Raw genomic sequence first — 17,511 nt, forward strand, 5'->3', positions numbered from 1 at the left:
TTAAGGTTAGGGTTAAATTTAGAGTTGGGTTTAAAATCTGAATTTAAGAAGAGAAATTGTAGAAATAGGCGGGGTTTATGACTTTGTGTGTGTGGTAACTAGTGACGACGACAAAGGTTGGACCAGAGATATTAGATAAAGGAGATGGGAATCCGATTGACAAAAAGGAGGACTGTATAGACTAGACCCCTTTCTGTGGTTACAAGCATTGCCGCATGTGTGTGATGCTCGCAAGTTGGTGGCAGAACAAAGGGGAGTTCTTATAGTACGCCATCAAAAAAATCCTCTATTTACATTTAGCATATGAGTGAATTTCACATTACTTTTAGATTATGAATGTCCTGTTTAATATAATGCGTGTGTCATCATCACAAGTGAACTGCATTATACTTAAAAAAAACATTAAACTTCAACCAGTAAAATGGCTCTTTGGTTAGCTTTTGCTACAGCCTATGTCAATGAGCGTTAGCATTCTAGTTAACAACGGCTGCATCCAAAGTTGTTATTTTGCAAAGATCACAACCAAATATAGTGACTGTTCAAGCAAGATTCAAAACATTGTAAGCATATGAGAAACCCCCCAAAAATGTGATTTTGTTTAGAAGTAATAAAAAAGTAAATGTAGACTATGTTGAATGGGCAGAGATGGAGATGATTTATTACTGCCGCCAAGAGTCTCGCGCATCTTTGCATTACGTCAGTGTGTCGTTTACTGGAAAAGGGTCTATAACGCCACACCCAACAGACTGTTGACCAGTCGCGGTCATGCTGCCAGTTGTTTTGAACGCTCGGAAGTCGGAGATTTCCGAGTTCCCAGTTGTTTTGAACGTGGCACATTAGTCGACAAACGTGCGTATTTTCCTCGAAAGTACGTAATGTCACAATTCCAAAGCTATACAATATTACAGAGAGCAAGTTAATGATCTCACATATTGGAAAATATTTGTAATGTTGTACTTGTTGACGAAATTGATGCTAATGTTGGGGTTTAGAACTAGCGCCAAATTGACTCCCATTCCCTCCTTGAAGGAGAGCTCTCCTTGTGCCAGAATTGCCCAGAATGAACCGCGCGACCCATTGACGTTGCATGGGCAACGTACACAATGGTACTTAATACGATTCAAATGGAGTTTCCCATCTCCTCAAAAGTTTATATGGTTGGAAATTGGTTTGACGTTGCTAGGCAATAGTCGAAAGAGGAAGTGTTTTGCAGCATCATCCGGGTGAATTAGTGGTCTCAGATAATTCAATATGGCAACGCACATGTCGAGGTGCAGAACTTGGGGCCGTGTTCAGAGGTAATGTTCACGTCCATCTTAAAACAGTTGCATCTGTGATTGCACTGACTTTACTGAAATATGTATGTACCCTTTCGTGGTAAGCTAGCTGGCCAAGTATAGCCTAGCTAGCTAGCATGCAAACAAGCTAGTAACGTTGCTCGTCGTGGAGCTAAGGACAATCAAAGTCAAACAAAACAATGTTGTGGAAAACTAGATATTTTTGTATCTATAGTCGTCTCAAACCGAATAGCATTATTGACAGTAACGTAGTCTGGGTAGCCATTTAATTAGATGTTCATTAGTCTCATGGCTTGGGCGGGGTAGAAGCTGTTTAGAAGCCAATCAAAACACATTTTGGGCTCATTCAGTAGTTTTTTCGCGATTAGTAGAATCCTATAGAAAAATAATGTTAATTATAATATATATTCCTAAAGCACAAGTTGAAAATGATTTAGATTTGATTTTGTATTTGTTGACATTTTACTGCATTGTTAGACGCTAGCTAGTAATATAAGCATTTCGCTGCAGCCGCTATAACGTCCGCAAAACTGTGTACAAGACCAATTAACTTGCTGGTTCAAATCTCGAGCCGACTGGGTGAGAAATCTGTCGAAGCCCTTGACCAAGGCAGTTAACCTTAATTGCTCCTGTAAGTCGTTCTGAATAACAGCGTATGCAAAATAAAAAAGTTCAGTAGACATTTATCATTTCATCTCCTTGTGCCACAATGCATACAGTAGATGGCCAATACGAAAAAGTTAAAGCAACATTTTTTTTGACAGTATAATTTAAACAAATCATCACCTCACTGGTGGTTCTACATAGTGACGGGTTAGCTTTCAGTTGATCAAATCAAATGTTATTCGTCAAATGCTTCGTAAACAACAACTAACAGTGAAATGCTTACTTACGGGCAATTCCCAACAATGCAGAGAAAGAAATTGAGAAACATTAGAAAAGGTATAACACATAATTGCACAATGAGTAATGATAACCTGGCTATACAGGTACCAGTACCGAGTCCATGTGCAGGGGTACGAGGTATTTAAGGTAGATACAGTGCCTTCAGAAAGTATTCACATTTTACAAAGTACTCTTAATGTCAAAGTGGAATAAAAATTCAAACATTTGCAAAGAATTTATGAAAAATAAAACATATATATTGATTAGATAAGTATTCAACCCCCTGAGTCAATACATGTTAGAATCACCTTTGTCAGTGATTACAGCTGTGAGTCTTTCTGTGTAAGTTTCTCTTAGAGCTTTTCACACCTGGATTATTCTTAAAACAATTCTTCAAGTTCTGTCAAATTGGTTGTTGACCTGGCACAACACTGCCAGGTCTCTCACCTCCTCCCTATAGGCTGTCTCATCGTGTTCGGTGATCAGGCTTACCACTGTTGTGTGGTCAGCAAACTTAATAAGGGTGTTGGAGTCATACTCAGCCACGCAGTCGTGGGTGAACAGGGAGTACAGGAGGGGACTAAGCACGCACCCCTGAGTGGCCCCTGCATTGAGGGTCAGCATGGTAGATGTGTTGAAGTCCAGGATCCAGTTACGGCGGGAGTGATGGCATGACTGTCAAATCCGTGAATGTCTTTGTGGCCAGCGACTTTTATTTTGTTTCACCTTTATTTAACCAGGTAGGCCAGTTGAGAACAAGTTCTTATTTACAACTGCGACCTGGCCAAGATAAAGCAAAGCAGTGCGACACAAACAACAACACAGAGTTACATATGGAATAAACAAACGTACAGCCAATAACACAATAGAAAAAATCTATATACAGTGTGTGCAAATGAGGTAAGATTAGGGAGGTAAGGCAATAAATAGGCCATAATGGCGAAGTAATTACAATTTAGCAATTAACACTGGAGTGATAGATGTGCAGAAGATGAGTGTGCAAGTCGAGATACTGGGGTGCAAGGGAGCAAAAAAAATAACTATGGGGATGAGGTAGTTGGATGGGCTATGTACAGGTGCAATGATCTTTGAGCTGCTCTGACAGCTGATGCTTAAAGTTAGTGAGGGAGATATGAGTCTCCATCTTCAGTGATTCTTGCAATTCGTTCCTGTCATTGGCAGCAGAGAACTGGAAGGAAAGGCGGCCAAAGGAGGAATTGGCTTTGGGGGTGACCAGTGAAATATACCTGCTGGAGCGCGTGCTACGGGTGGGTGCTGCTATTATAAATAGAGCACCTTGATTTTTTTTCCTTGCCATTGAGTGTGAAAATGATCAACTGCGTTCTAAATCCTGCGATGGACAGGCGCGTATGATTAAATCAACAGTACCAAACCAAAGATATTGGGAAACCCTGCTCTAGACTAAAGCCTCCATAGTCTGAGCAGTAGCCTGAATGTTCAACATCCCAAACGTTAGCGTACACTGACACTGGCAACTTGGATTTCTGGACAAGCACACTGGCATCATCAGTGGTTAGCATCTGGTGCTAGCTGTATCATGTGGGTAGGTGAATCTGGTACTCATTTGTGAGAATTCAGTTCACCTGTTAAGACTTGTTGTTTGCAGCAATCCATAAACTAACCTACATTTTTGCATTTACAGGTTTGGAATTGCAGCGTATAGAAAGTGCAGCAGTGGCAGTGGATATCCCAATATCTCACTCTCTGCACCGTTACCAGGGATCCCCAAACCAGTGTTTGCGGCAGTGGACAGCCATGAACAATGCGAGACTAAAATCACTACTTTGGAAAATGGCCTTAAAGTAGCATCTCAAAACAAGTTTGGTCAGTTCTGCACAGTTGGAAGTAAGTTGCTACAGATTTTGAATAGAGCTGATCTTTCTTTATCATTCTATTTCAGACCGTCTCTTGCCGCATAATCAATAAAGTATGACTGAATATTAATTTGGTTTCTCTCTCCTTCCAGTTTTAGTAAATTCAGGCTCTAGACATGAGACAAAATACCCCAGTGGAATTGCACACTTTTTGGAGAAACTTGCCTTTTCTGTAAGTCTCAGCTGTTTTGAGACATCTTGCTAGTCAACAAACACCTTGTACAAAATATGTTCCACCGTTTTTCCATTCATTATGTTGTCATTTTGTAGCATAAGCAAATTGATTGCTATGTTTTTGTTCATGGCAAACGATGACAACACCTTCTGCATCTTCAGTCCACAGCCCAGTATGGCAGTAAAGATGAAATTCTTCTCACACTCGAAAAACATGGAGGGATCTGTGACTGCCAAACATCCAGGTATGAATAATTAATTTGGCTTTAAATGTCCAGGCACAGTATGTTTTCTCTCTGACTGATAGAAAGGAGTAGAGTTGCTAAGTAGAGGTCGACCAATTAATCGGAATGGACGATTAATTAGGGCCGATTTCACCTTTTCATAACAATCGGAAATCGGTAATTTTGGATGACGATTTTGCCTTTTTTTCTTCTTCTTTTTTTTTTTACACCTTTATTTAACTAGGCAAGTCAGTTAAGAACACATTCTTAAGTTCAATGACGGCCTAGGAACGGTGGGTTAACTGCCTTGTTCAGTGGCAGAACGACAGATTTTTACCTTGTCAGCTCAGGGATTCAATCTTGCAACCTTACGGTTAACTAGTCCAACGCTCTAACCACCTGCCTCACGAGGAGCCTGCCTGTTAAGCGAATGCAGTAGGAAGCCAAGGTAAGTTGCTAGCTAGCATTAAACTTATCTTATAAAAAACAATCAATCAATCATAATCACTAGTTAACTACACATGGTTGATGATATTACTAGTTTATCTAGCGTGTCCTGCGTTGCATATAATCGATGCGGTGCGCATTCGCGAAAAAGGACTGTCGTTGCTCCAACGTGAACCTAACCATAAACATCAATGCCTTTCTTAAAATCAATACACAGAAGTATATTTTTAAACCTGCATATTTACCTAAAAGAAATCTAGGTTAGCAGGCAATATTAACCAGGTGAAATTGTGTCACTTCTCTTACGTTCATTGCATGCAGAGTCAGGGTATATGCAACAGTTTGGGCCGCCTGGCTCATTGCGAACTAATTTGCCAGAATGTTACGTAATTATGACATAACATTGAAGGTTGTGCAATGTAACAGGAATATTTAGACTTATGGATGCCACCCGTTAGATAAAATACGGAACGGTTCCGTATTTCACTGAAAGAATAAACGTTTTTTTTCTAGTTAATAGTTCCCGGATTCGACCATATTAATGACCTAAGGCTCGTATTTCTGTGTGTTATTATGTTATAATTAAGTCTATGATTTGATAGAGCAGTCTGACTGAGCGATGGTAGGCAGCAGCAGGCTCGTAAGCATTCATTCAAACAGCACTTTGTGCGTTTTGCCAGCAGCTCTTCGCAATGCTTCAAGCATTGAGCTGTTTATGACTTCAAGCCTATCAACTCCCGAGATTTAGGCTGGTGTAACCGATGTGAAATGGCTAGCTAGTTAGCGGGGTGCGCGCTAATAGCGTTTCAAACGTCACTCGCTCTGAGACTTGGAGTAGTTGTTCCCCTTGCTCTGCATGGTTAACGCTGCTTCGAGGGTGGCTGTTGTCGATGTGTTCCTGGTTCGAGCCCAGGTAGAGGCGAGGAGAGAGATGGAAGCTATACTGTTACACTGGCAATACTAAAGTGCCTATAAGAACATCCAATAGTCAAAGGTATATGAAATACAAATCGTATAGAGAGAAATAGTCCTATAACTCCAATAATAACTACAACCTAAAACTTCTTACCTGGGAATATTGAAGACTCATGTTAAAAGGAACCACCAGCTTTCATACACTGCTCAAAAAAATAAAGGGAACACTTAAACAACACAATGTAACTCCAAGTCAATCACACTTCTGTGAAATCAAACTGTCCACTTAGGAAGGAACACTGATTGACAATAAATTTCACATGTTGTTGTGCAAATGGAATAGACAAAAGGTGGAAATTATAGGCAATTAGCAAGACACCCCCCAAAACAGGAGTGATTCTGCAGGTGGTGACCACAGACCACTTCTCAGTTCCTATGCTTCCTGGCTGATGTTTTGGTCACTTTTGAATGCTGGCGGTGCTCTCACACTAGTGGTAGCATGAGCCGGACTCTACAACCCACACAAGTGGCTTAGGTAGTGCAGTTCATCCAGGATGGCACATCAATGCGAACTGTGGCAAAAAGGTTTGCTGTGTCTGTCAGCGTAGGGTCCAGAGCATGCAGGCGCTACCAGGAGACAGGCCAGTACATCAGGAGACGTGGAGGAGGCCGTAGGAGGGCAACAACCCAGCAGCAGGACCGGTACCTAGCAGCAGGACCGGTACCTCCGCCTTAGTGCAAGGAGGTGCACTGCCAGAGCCCTGCAAAATGACCTCCAGCAGGCCACAAATGTGCATGTGTCTGCTCAAACGGTCAGAAACAGACTCCATGAGGGTGGTATGAGGGCCCGACGTCCACAGGTGGGGGTTGTGCTTACAGCCCAACACCGTGCAGGACGTTTGGCATTTGCCAGAGAACACCAAGATTGGCAAATTCGCCACTGGTGCCCTGTGCTCTTCACAGATGAAAGCAGGTTCACACTGAGCACATGAGCACATGTGACAGACGTGACAGAGTCTGGAGACGCCGTGGAGAACGTTCTGCTGCCTGCAACATCCTCCAACATGACCGGTTTGGCGATGGGTCAGTCATGGTGTGGGGTGGCATTTCTTTGTGGGGCCTCCATGTGCTCGCCAGAGGTAGCCTGACTGCCATTAGGTACCGAGATGAGATCCTCAGACCCCTTGTGAGACCATATGCTGACACATGCACATTTGTGGCCTGCTGGAGGTCATTTTGCAGGGCTCTGGCAGTGCACCTCCTTGCACTAAGGCGGAGGTACCGGTCCTGCTGCTGGGTTGTTGCCCTCCTACGGCCTCCTCCACGTCTCCTGGTGTACTGGCCTGTCTCCTGGTAGCGCCTGCATGCTCTGGACACTACGCTGACAGACACAGCAAACCTTTTTGCCACAGTTCGCATTGATGTGCCATCCTGGATGAACTGCACTACCTGAGCCACTTGTGTGGGTTGTAGACTCCGTCTCATGCTACCACTAGAGTGAGAGCACCGCCAGCATTCAAAAGTGACCAAAACATCAGCCAGGAAGCATAGGAACTGAGAAGTGGTCTGTGGTCACCACCTGCAGAATCACTCCTGTTTTGGGGGGTGTCTTGCTAATTGCCTATAATTTCCACCTTTTGTCTATTCCATTTGCACAACAGCATGTGAAATTTATTGTCAATCAGTGTTGCTTCCTAAGTGGACAGTTTGATTTCACAGAAGTGTGATTGACTTGGAGTTACATTGTGTTGTTTAAGTGTTCCCTTTATTTTTTTGAGCAGTGTATGTTCTCATGTTCTGAGAAAGGAACTTAAACTTTAGCTTTCTTACATGGCACATATTGCACTTTTACTTTCTTCTCCAACACTTTGTTTTTGCATTATTTAAACCAAATTTAACATGTTTCATTATTTATTTGAGGCTAAATTTATTTTATTGATGATTCATTCGCTATTGTTGTAATTGTCATTATTACAAATTTAAAATGAAAAAAAATCGTCCGATTAATCGGTATCGGCTTTTTTTGGTCCTCTGATAATTGGTATCGGTATCGGCGTTGAAAAATCATAATCGGTCGACCTCTATTGCTAAGGGTCAGAAACTTTCCGGTAAATTTTCCATGGGAAGTTAAGCCTGGGAATTTGGGGAATTTTGTTTAAAATCATCAAAAAGTTTGCTTATAACAGTGAACTTTTTTTTGTGGGATACACATAAGGCAATTCTAGGTCTTGTGGCATATTTTGGTTAAACTCCCCAATTCAATGGATTTGCAACCCTCTGCATGCACAGTGCATTCTTCTATCACATGTACAGCTGATTCTCAAGATCTTGCACACTAATGAGATCCTATTGAGCGCACACTACTACACTGTTTGAGCCAAGGACTACATGCTTTCTGGTAAGTTTTGATTACAATACTGGGTGAATATATGACATACCTGATTTCTTTTGTTAACAAGTAAATAGTAGCCTACAGCAAAGTGTGTTTAAATCATTTCTAACTTGTTAAACATTTCTGCTAGTTAGTTTTTGCTACCATGTGGGTTTTTAGCTCGCTTGAGCCTGCTAACTGAGTGTTAATTCACCTGTTTCCATACATGTTTCATTTTAAAACATTTATCTTACAAAGCAGTTATTTAATCTAACTGCTTAACTAATTATCTGTACATGGAATATTATTATATATATTTTTTCCCTAATTTTTTCTAATCTTTACAGGAAAATGCCCATCTGATGTGTGGAGACATTTCACTGCAGCTCATGTAGAAGGAAACGCTGTGTAAATGAGCCAAATCATATGTGAAGAATGCAACAAAGATGCAGAATCATCTGGCCAAGTGCATAAAGTTCCCTCAGCGCTCACAACAAGCAACCTCTGACAAAAGTCCCTCTACTTCTATTCAATGTGAAAATGATGAATCAGACACCTTATCGATAGCAACAGCTCATGGTCATCCTGAAATCTGAAGTTTTTTTTGACTCAATGGAGGAACGTAGTCTGAGAAATGTTGATGAATGTCTTGCTCGAGCTGTGTATGCAACTGGTTCACCTCTGATGCTCACATGCAATGTGTATTGGAAGAGATTTCTGAATGTTCTTCGCCCAGCATACACCCTTAACCAGACATGCTTTATCTACTAATTTGCTGGATGCAGAGTTCAAGTGAAGGTCAAGCAAATCATAGAGAAAGCAGAATGTATTGCAATCATCTCTGATGTGTGGTCGAATGTTCGTAGGCAAGGAATAATTTACTACATCATCTCCACCCCTCAACCAGTATTCTACAAGAACACAGACACAAGGACAACAGACACACCGGTCTCTACATTGTTGATGAGCTGAAGACAGTCATCAATGACCTTGGACCACAGAAGGTATTTGCACTGGTGACAGACAATGCTGCGTACATGAAGGCTGCTTGGTCTAAAGTGGAGTCCTACCCTCACATCACACCTATTGGCTATGCTGCTCATGCATTGAATCTGCTCCTCAAGGACATCATGGCACTGAAAACAATGGATACACCCTACAAGAGAGCCAAGGAAATGGTTAGGTATGTGAAGGGTCATCAAGTTATAGCAGCAATCTACCTCACCAAGCAAAGTGAGAAGAATAAGAGCACCACATTAAAGCTGCCCAGCAACACCCGTTGGGGTGGTGTTGTCATCATGTTTGACAGTCTCCTGGAGGGGAAGGAGTCTCCAAGAAATGGCCATATCACAGTCTGCCGATATGGACAGCCCCATCAAGAGGATCCTGCTGGATGATGTATTTTGGGAGAGAGTGGTAAGCAGCCTGAAACTCCTGAAACCTTTAGCACTAGCCATTGCACGTATTGATGGAGACAATGCCATCCTGTCTGTGTTCAGGCTCTGCTTGCAGATGTAAGAGAAGAAATCTATACTGCCCTGCCCACTTCACTGTTGCTTCACGCAGAGGAAACTGCAGTTCTGAAATACATAAAAAAGCGTGAAGACTTCTGCCTGAAGCAAATATACGCCGCAGCGTACATGTTGGACCCCAAGTATGCTGGCAAGAGCATCCTGTCTGGTGCAGAGATCAACAAGGCCTATGGTGTCATCACTACCCTGTCTCGCCACCTTGGCCTGGATGAGGGCAAGGTTCTTGGCAGTCTGGCGAAGTACACTTCCAAGCAAGGGCTTTGGGATGGAGCTGCCATATGGCAGTCGTGCCAACATATCTCAACAGCCACCTGATGGAAGGGACTTTGGATCTGTGGTTCTTTCCCCTGTTGCCTCCATCATCCTCCAAATCCCACCAACATCAGCTGCCTCAGAGCGCAACTGGTCCTTGTTTGGGAACACACACACCAAAGCACACAACAGGCTGACCAATACAAGGGTTGAAAAATTGGTGGCATCCAGGCAAATTTGAGGCTTTTTTAGTCTGACAAAGAGCCATCCTCAAGAAGGTTGGAAAGTGACAGTGAAGATGAGGCCTCAGAGTCTGATGTTCAAGGAGGTGGACATTGAGGATGTCCAGGGAGAAGACATAGAGACTGAGGAAGACAACCAAAGCTTTAGTTTCTAGACTATCATTTTGCAGATTTTTGGGGGATGCGATGGATCATTCAATATTCCCTTTTGTTGTTCATTGAAGTCATCCCATGTGAAGAGTCAACTCATTTAATTAATGTTCAATTCGTAACTAAATCGTTTTATTTATATTGGAAGGATTTAATCATTTGCAATTGTCTACTTATGATAAGGTAAAATGTTTGTTTCTATCTCCATATGATATGGTAAATATATCCAATGCAAAAAACATCTACATTTAAATTGTATTAATATTAATTTACATATTCCCGTTAATTCCCACGGAAAGTTTCCGCCTCTGAATATTCCCCAAAATGTGCAACCCTAGTGTAGAGTCATGGTACTCTTTATCCCTTTTGATGTTGTAGATACAGTACGTAGTTGGCATGTACAGTGCATTCGGAAAGTATTTAGACCCCTTTACTTTCTCCACATTTTGTTACCTTACAGCCTTATTCAAAAATGTATAAACAAAAAAATCCCTCAATCTACACACAATACCCATCATGACAAAGCAAAACGTTTTTTTATAGCAAAAGTATTAAAAATATAAAACTGATATCACATTGACATAAATATTCAGACCTGTTACTCAGTACTTTGAGGCACCTTTGGCAGCGATTACAGCCTCAGGTCTTCTTGGGTATGATGCTACGAGCTTGGCACACCTGTATTTGGGGAGTTTCTCCCATTCCTCTCATCAGATTCTCTCAATCTCTGTCAGGTTGGATGAGGAGCGTTGCTGCGCAGCTATTTTCAGGTCTCTCCAGAGATGTTCGATCGGGTTCAAGTCCGGTCTCTGGCTGGGCCACTCAAAGATATTCAGAGACTTGTCCTGAAGCCACACCTGCGTTGTCTTGTCTGTGTGCTTAGGGTCGTTGTCCTGTTGGAAGGTGAACCTTCGTGCCAGTCTGAGGTCCTGAGCTCTCTGAAGCAGGTTTTCATCAAGGATCTCTGTACTTTGCTCCGTTCGTCTTTGCCTCCATCCTGACTATTCTCCCAGTCCCTGTCGCTGAAAAACATCCCCAAAGCATGATGCTGTCACCACCGTGCTTCACCGTAGGGATGGTGCCAGGTTTCCTCCAGTGACGCCTGACATTCAGGCCAAAGAGTTCAATCTTGGTTTCATCAGACCAGAGAATCTTGTTTCTCATGGTCTAAGAGTCCTTTAGGTGCCTTTTGGCAAACTCCAAGTGGGCTGTCGTGTGCCTTTTTACTAAGGAGTGCCTGGCCACTCTACCATAAAGGCCTGATTTGTGGAGTGCTGCAGAGATGGTTGTCCTTCTGGGAGGTTCTCCCATCTCCACAGATGAACTCTGAAGCTCTGTCAGAGTGACCATCGGGTTCTTGGTCACCTCCCTGACCAAGGCCCTTCTCCCCCGATTGCTCAGTTTGGCTGGGCGGCCAGCTCTTGGAACAGTCTTGGTGGTTCCAAACTTCTTCCATTTAGGAATGAGGCAACTGTGTTCTTGGGGACCTTCAATGCCGCAGAATTGTTTTGGTATCTTTCCCCAGATCTGTGCCTTGGCACAATCCTTTCTCAGAGCTCTACGGACAATTCCTTCGACCTCATAGCTTGGTTTTTGCTCTGACATGCACTGTCAACTGTGGGACCTTATATAGACAGGTGTATGCCTTTCCAAATCATGTCCAATCAATTGAATTTACCACAGGTGGACTCCACTCAAGTTTTAGAAGCATCTCAAGGATGGTCAATGGAAACAGGATGCACCTGAGCTCAATTTTGAGTCTCATAGCAAAGGGTCTGAATACTTATTTAAATAAGGTATTTCTGTTTTTTATTTGTAATAAATTTGCAAAGATGTCTAGACCTGTTTTCACTTTGTCATTCTGGGGTATTGTGTGTACATTGTTGATAAAGAAATTCATATTTAATACATTTTAAAATAAGGGCGTAGCGTATCAAAATTTGGGAAAAGTCAAGGGGTCTGAATACTTTCTGAAGGTACTGTATAAACTATCTCAGTTCTGCTTTGTGGAAGGGGATGAAGATATTCAATCAGTTTGTGTGACACCAAAGGTTCTATTCACAGAGACACAACCATGTATGCAGTCTCTGCCGAGGTGAAGGGACTGGACACGGTAGTCAGCCTGCTCTCTGACGCTGTATTGCAGCCACGCCTACTAGGTGAGTCAACACTGAGTGACAGATCTGTCATGTTTAATGATGCTTCCCTTAATGACTAGAGAAAATGTTGACTTAATTGAATTGTCTACAAAGTAACAGACTGGTAAATGTTTTTGTGGGAGTATATTTTCATCAAGGATTGCTCTGCTTTGGGTTACTAGATGAGGAGATTGAGATGACTAGGATGGCAGTGCGCTTTGAGCTGGAGGATCTGAGCATGAGGCCTGACCCTGAACCTTTACTGACAGAGATGATCCATGCAGTGAGTCATGTGACTGGTTGATCCATTCTTTAAGTGACAGAAAATTACAACTCTTGAGCTGCATGAAATCTATTGTTGCACTGTTTCTAATTGACTTTGGCCCCCCACCTCTGCAGTGTGCATAGATAATCAAATTGCGCCATTTGTTGACACATTTCTATGGCGATACATAATGTTTCACAACACTTACTCTGTGAACAAGGCAGCATATCGGGGGAACACCGTTGGGTTGCCTCGCTTCTGCCCAGTAGAGAGCGTGGAGAAGATTGACAAGAAACTGCTACACATGTACCTGCAGAGCTACTACTGCCCAGAGCGTATGGTGCTAGCTGGAGTGGGCATCGAACATGAACAACTGGTGGCCTGTGCCAGGAAATATCTGCTAAATGTAAAGCCAGTATGGGGTGCCTGTACTCCTACCAATGTCGACTTGTCTGTGGCACAGTATACTGGTGGAATCGTAAGGGTAAGTATTTTTCCCTTTGCTTGCTTTTTCCTTTCTTTTAAAAATATTTTCTTTACTAAATCAGAATGTAAACCTTTGTTTTTGATCCTCTCAGATGGATAAGGACATGTCAGATGTGAGCCTTGGCCCCACCCCCATCCCTGAGCTCACACATATCATGATTGGCCTGGAGAGCTGCTCCTTCCTGGTGGGTGCCCACTTTGATTGGTTGGTGTGGAGGATCTGTTGCAGGCTCTATGCTATCCTGTAGCTGGATGTTCTATGTATAATATATGCATGTTTTGTGTTACAGGAGGATGACTTTATCCCCTTTGCCGTCCTCAATATGATGATGGGTGGAGGTGGGTCCTTCTCAGCCGGGGGTCCTGGGAAAGGCATGTTCACTAGACTTTACCTGAATGTGCTCAACAGGTAAGCATGATGCAACATTCACAATTCTAATTAAAGTACTTAAGATTGCATTTTGTGGATTCTGTTTATTGATTTTCTTTCTTTTCTACAGGCATCATTGGATGTACAATGCCACCTCATACCATCACAGTTATGAGGACACTGGCCTGCTGTGTATCCATGCCAGCGCAGACCCTAGACAGGTAGGGAGAGGGGATTTGGGAGAGCCATGCAAAGGCAGGACTTTATACTGTAGATGAAGGGCTAATACAAAGCTGACATATGCTTAGAGAATAACATCAGGTGAACTGTTCAAAATAAAAAATAATATTTTACTTTGTATGCGTGTTCTCTGAAGTTGTGAAAGTCCTGCTGCCATTCCAAAGTTGTTGATTACAACATCTTGCGTTTATCAAGGTTCGGGAAATGGTGGAGATTTTAACCAGAGAGTTCATTCAGATGGCTGGGACAGCAGGAGAGGTAAGGCTGCGAGGGGAAATTATGTCACAAAAGCGAGAAAGCTTTCTGAACTTTAAACTCTCTTTCTTGGGACTTCAAAACTTTGCATCTCTTTCCATACTCAGATGGAGTTGGAGAGAGCGAAAACGCAGCTCAAGTCCATGCTGATGATGAACCTGGAGTCACGGCCGGTTATCTTTGAGGATGTCGGCCGACAGGTTCTAGCCACAGGGAAGAGGAAGCTGCCACACGAGCTGTGTGACCTCATCAGTGAGTACTAGTGCCCTCGATCATAATAGCGGATATTGATATCAGCGAGCCCAGAATGAAACATTTGTACAAAAAATCTTCAGGGAGTAGGCTAAACATAACTGTGGTGACAAATCAGTACTTCTGTATGCTGACTTTTCACTCTTTCCAGGTAACGTTACAGCGAGTGACATCAAGCGGGTCACAACAAAGATGCTGTGCAGCAAGCCAGCAGTAGCAGCGCTAGGAGACCTGACAGAGATGCCCTCCTATGAGCACATCCAAGCTGCCCTGTCCAGCAAGGACGGACACCTGCCTCGCATGTACCGCCTCTTCCGATAGACCCCCTCGTGTTTGTTTACCCAGGCATCACTGTATATACCGGACACTGGCCTACACTAGTGGTCTGGCAATGGAGCTGTGCTAAGCTCTGGGAGAGGACTAATGTTTGGACCTCAACTGCAAAAGAAAAGTACTGAGAGAGTGGTGGTTTTAACTACATTTTATTCAGTCAGGAAATACCCCTCCCTGCGTATTTGGAGAGTTACATTTTATTGCCAGAGGAAGTTTCATTTCCTGTTGTTCAGTGTCTTACCAGACCCACGTTGGCTGGGACGGTTGGCATGCTTTTGGGTTTAATTCCAAGTATGTTTGAATGAGTGTGGGTGAATATGGCTCGAGTGCTGCATTGCTTGATCTGCAGGGTGACCTACAAATGACCTTAATCTAATAAGGGTCGTGATTCTGTTCTCTAGCATTTAGGATAGCAAACAGGCCTTGAAATGTCCTACTACGCTGTTTTCACAGTTGATACAGGTACTTCCTTCAATGTTACATACACTTTTATCAGATTTCACAGGCTGAAGTCTCACCTAAGGCCTTGTCATCTTCAGCAGAGGGTGACTTAAATCTATAAGAGACTCTTCCGACTAACTGCTAGCACTTCTGTCAATGTCCCTTCTCACACACATAGTTGAGTTGGTCACCTCTACCGCACAGGAGATAATGCGATGATAAAATCACATTGGGCAATGCTTGGATTGGTGTCACCAATCATGCGACTGTTGTTTCTTGTAGATAGATACACATTGATTTCCACTTAACCAGACTGAAATAAGATAGTGTTGTGTAGTTAGTTTTAGTATTCTCAGTGTTCTGCTTGCGCTCCATTTTTTCATTCAACCCATTCCAACACAGTTTTGACCGCTGTATGTAAGTAGTACTGTATGTGTGTGCTGATATCCTCTCAGGTGCCAGAAAATCTTAACATTTGTTTCTCCTCCGTTGCAAAACTATATTGCTAAATTGTAATAATGTATCCACAGCTTTTTCACTATTCATGTTTCATCAAGACACTTCATATCAGGATACTGCCACTATTTTATTTCAAACCAAGATTTCTCTGGGTCCTGGAGAGAAAGTGAACCTATTGAATGTGAAGACACATATGTGTATCTATATTCAGCCCAATTTGTTTCCGGTAAATAAATGTTAATATTACCATAAAATATTTAAGTCTTATGTTTGGACTGCCAATGATTTAAGGTCTGAAGTTGATACTCTGTCTTTGAGGGATATTCAATGTCCACTTCAAATCAAATGTTATTGGTCACATACACGTGTTTAGCAGATGTTATTGCGGGTGGTGTAAAATGCTTGTGCTTCTAGCTCTGACAGTGAAGTAATATCTACCAGTTTCACAACATATACATGTAATTCTAAGTAAGGAATGGATTAAGAACATATATATGCATATGTCCGAGCGGCATTGGACTAAGATACAGTGGCATAGTATAGAGTACACTATAGAGGTCGACCGATTAATCGGAATGGCCGATTTCAAGTTTTCATAACAATCGGTAATCGGCATTTTTGGACACCCATTGTGGCCGATTACATTGCACTCCAGGAGGAGACTGCGTGGCAGGCTGACTACCTGTTATGAGAGTGCAGCAAGGAGTATCTTATAAAAAAACAATCAATCTTAACATAATCACTAATCAACTACACATGGTTGATGATATTACTAGTTTATCTAGCTTGTCCTGATTTCATATAATCGATGCGGTGCCTGTTAATTTATCATTGAATCATAGCCTACTTCGCCAAACGGGTGATTTAACAAGCGCATTCGCGAAAAAAGCACTGTCGTTGCACCAATGTGTACCTAAACATCAACGCCTTTATTAAAATCAATACACAAGTATATATTTTTAAACCTACATATTTAGTTAATATTGCCTGCTAACATGAAATTATTTTAACTAGGGAAATTGTGTCACTTCTCTTGCGTTCTGTGCAACAGAGTCGGGGTATATGCAGCAGTTTGGGCCGCCTAGCTCGTTGCAACTTCGCCAAACGGGGGATGATTTAACAAAAGCGCATTTGCGAAAAAAGCACAATCGTTGCACGAATGTACCTAACCATAAACATCAATGCCTTTGTTAAAATCAATACACAGAAGTATATATTTTTTAAACCTGCATATTTAGTTCAAAGAAATCCAGGTTAGCAGGAAATATTAAACTAGGGAAATTGTGTCACTCCTCTTGCGTTCATTGCATGCAGAGTCAGGGTATATGCAACAGTTTGGGCCGCCTGGCTCATTGCGAACTAATTTGCCAGAATGTTACGTAATTATGACAACATGGAAGGTTGTGCAATGTAACAGGAATATTTAGACTTATGGATGCCACCCGTTAGATAAAATACGGAACGGTTCCGTATTTCACTGAAAGAATAAACGCTTTATTTTCGAAATGATCGTTTCTGGATTTGACCATATTAATGACCTAAGGCTCGTATTTCTGTGTGTTATGTTATAATTAAGTCTATGATTTGATAGAGCAGTCTGACTGAGCGGTGGTAGGGCAGCAGCAGGCTCGTAAGCATTCATTCAAACAGCACTATGTGCGTTTGCCAGCAGCTCTTCGCAATGCTTCAAGCATTGAGCTGTTTATGACTTCAAGCCTATCAACTCCCTAGATTAGGCTGGTGTAACCGATGTGAAATGGCTAGCTAGTTAGCGGGGTGCGCGCTAATAGCGTTTCAAACGTCACTCGCTCTGAGACTTGGAGTAGTTGTTCCCCTTGCTCTGCATGGTTAACGCTGCTTCGAGGGTGGCTGTTGTCGATGTGTTCC

General features: G+C 42.4%; 1 protein-coding gene across 2 annotated transcripts; it reads left to right on the forward strand.

Annotated features, from left to right (window-relative positions):
- Positions 1-1,117: 1,117 nt before the first annotated feature.
- On the forward strand, positions 1,118-15,880 carry LOC129853305 (mitochondrial-processing peptidase subunit alpha-like). Of its 2 annotated transcripts, none has more exons than XM_055919197.1 (13): positions 1,118-1,298; positions 3,847-4,049; positions 4,171-4,250; positions 4,415-4,497; positions 12,450-12,544; positions 12,706-12,806; positions 13,105-13,272; positions 13,367-13,459; positions 13,565-13,683; positions 13,775-13,865; positions 14,080-14,142; positions 14,247-14,391; positions 14,543-15,880. In XM_055919197.1, exons 1-13 carry the CDS (start codon positions 1,252-1,254, stop codon positions 14,710-14,712), a joined length of 1,458 nt encoding a protein of 485 aa, XP_055775172.1. In that variant the 5' UTR covers positions 1,118-1,251; the 3' UTR covers positions 14,713-15,880. The 2 variants fall into 2 exon arrangements, with proteins under 2 accessions (XP_055775172.1, XP_055775171.1); XM_055919196.1 differs by having other exon boundaries at positions 1,122-1,298; positions 13,009-13,272.
- The last annotated feature ends 1,631 nt before the right edge of the window (positions 15,881-17,511 follow it).

Source organism: Salvelinus fontinalis, chromosome 4 (assembly GCF_029448725.1).
Source record: "Salvelinus fontinalis isolate EN_2023a chromosome 4, ASM2944872v1, whole genome shotgun sequence".
Lineage (NCBI taxonomy): Eukaryota > Metazoa > Chordata > Actinopteri > Salmoniformes > Salmonidae > Salvelinus > Salvelinus fontinalis.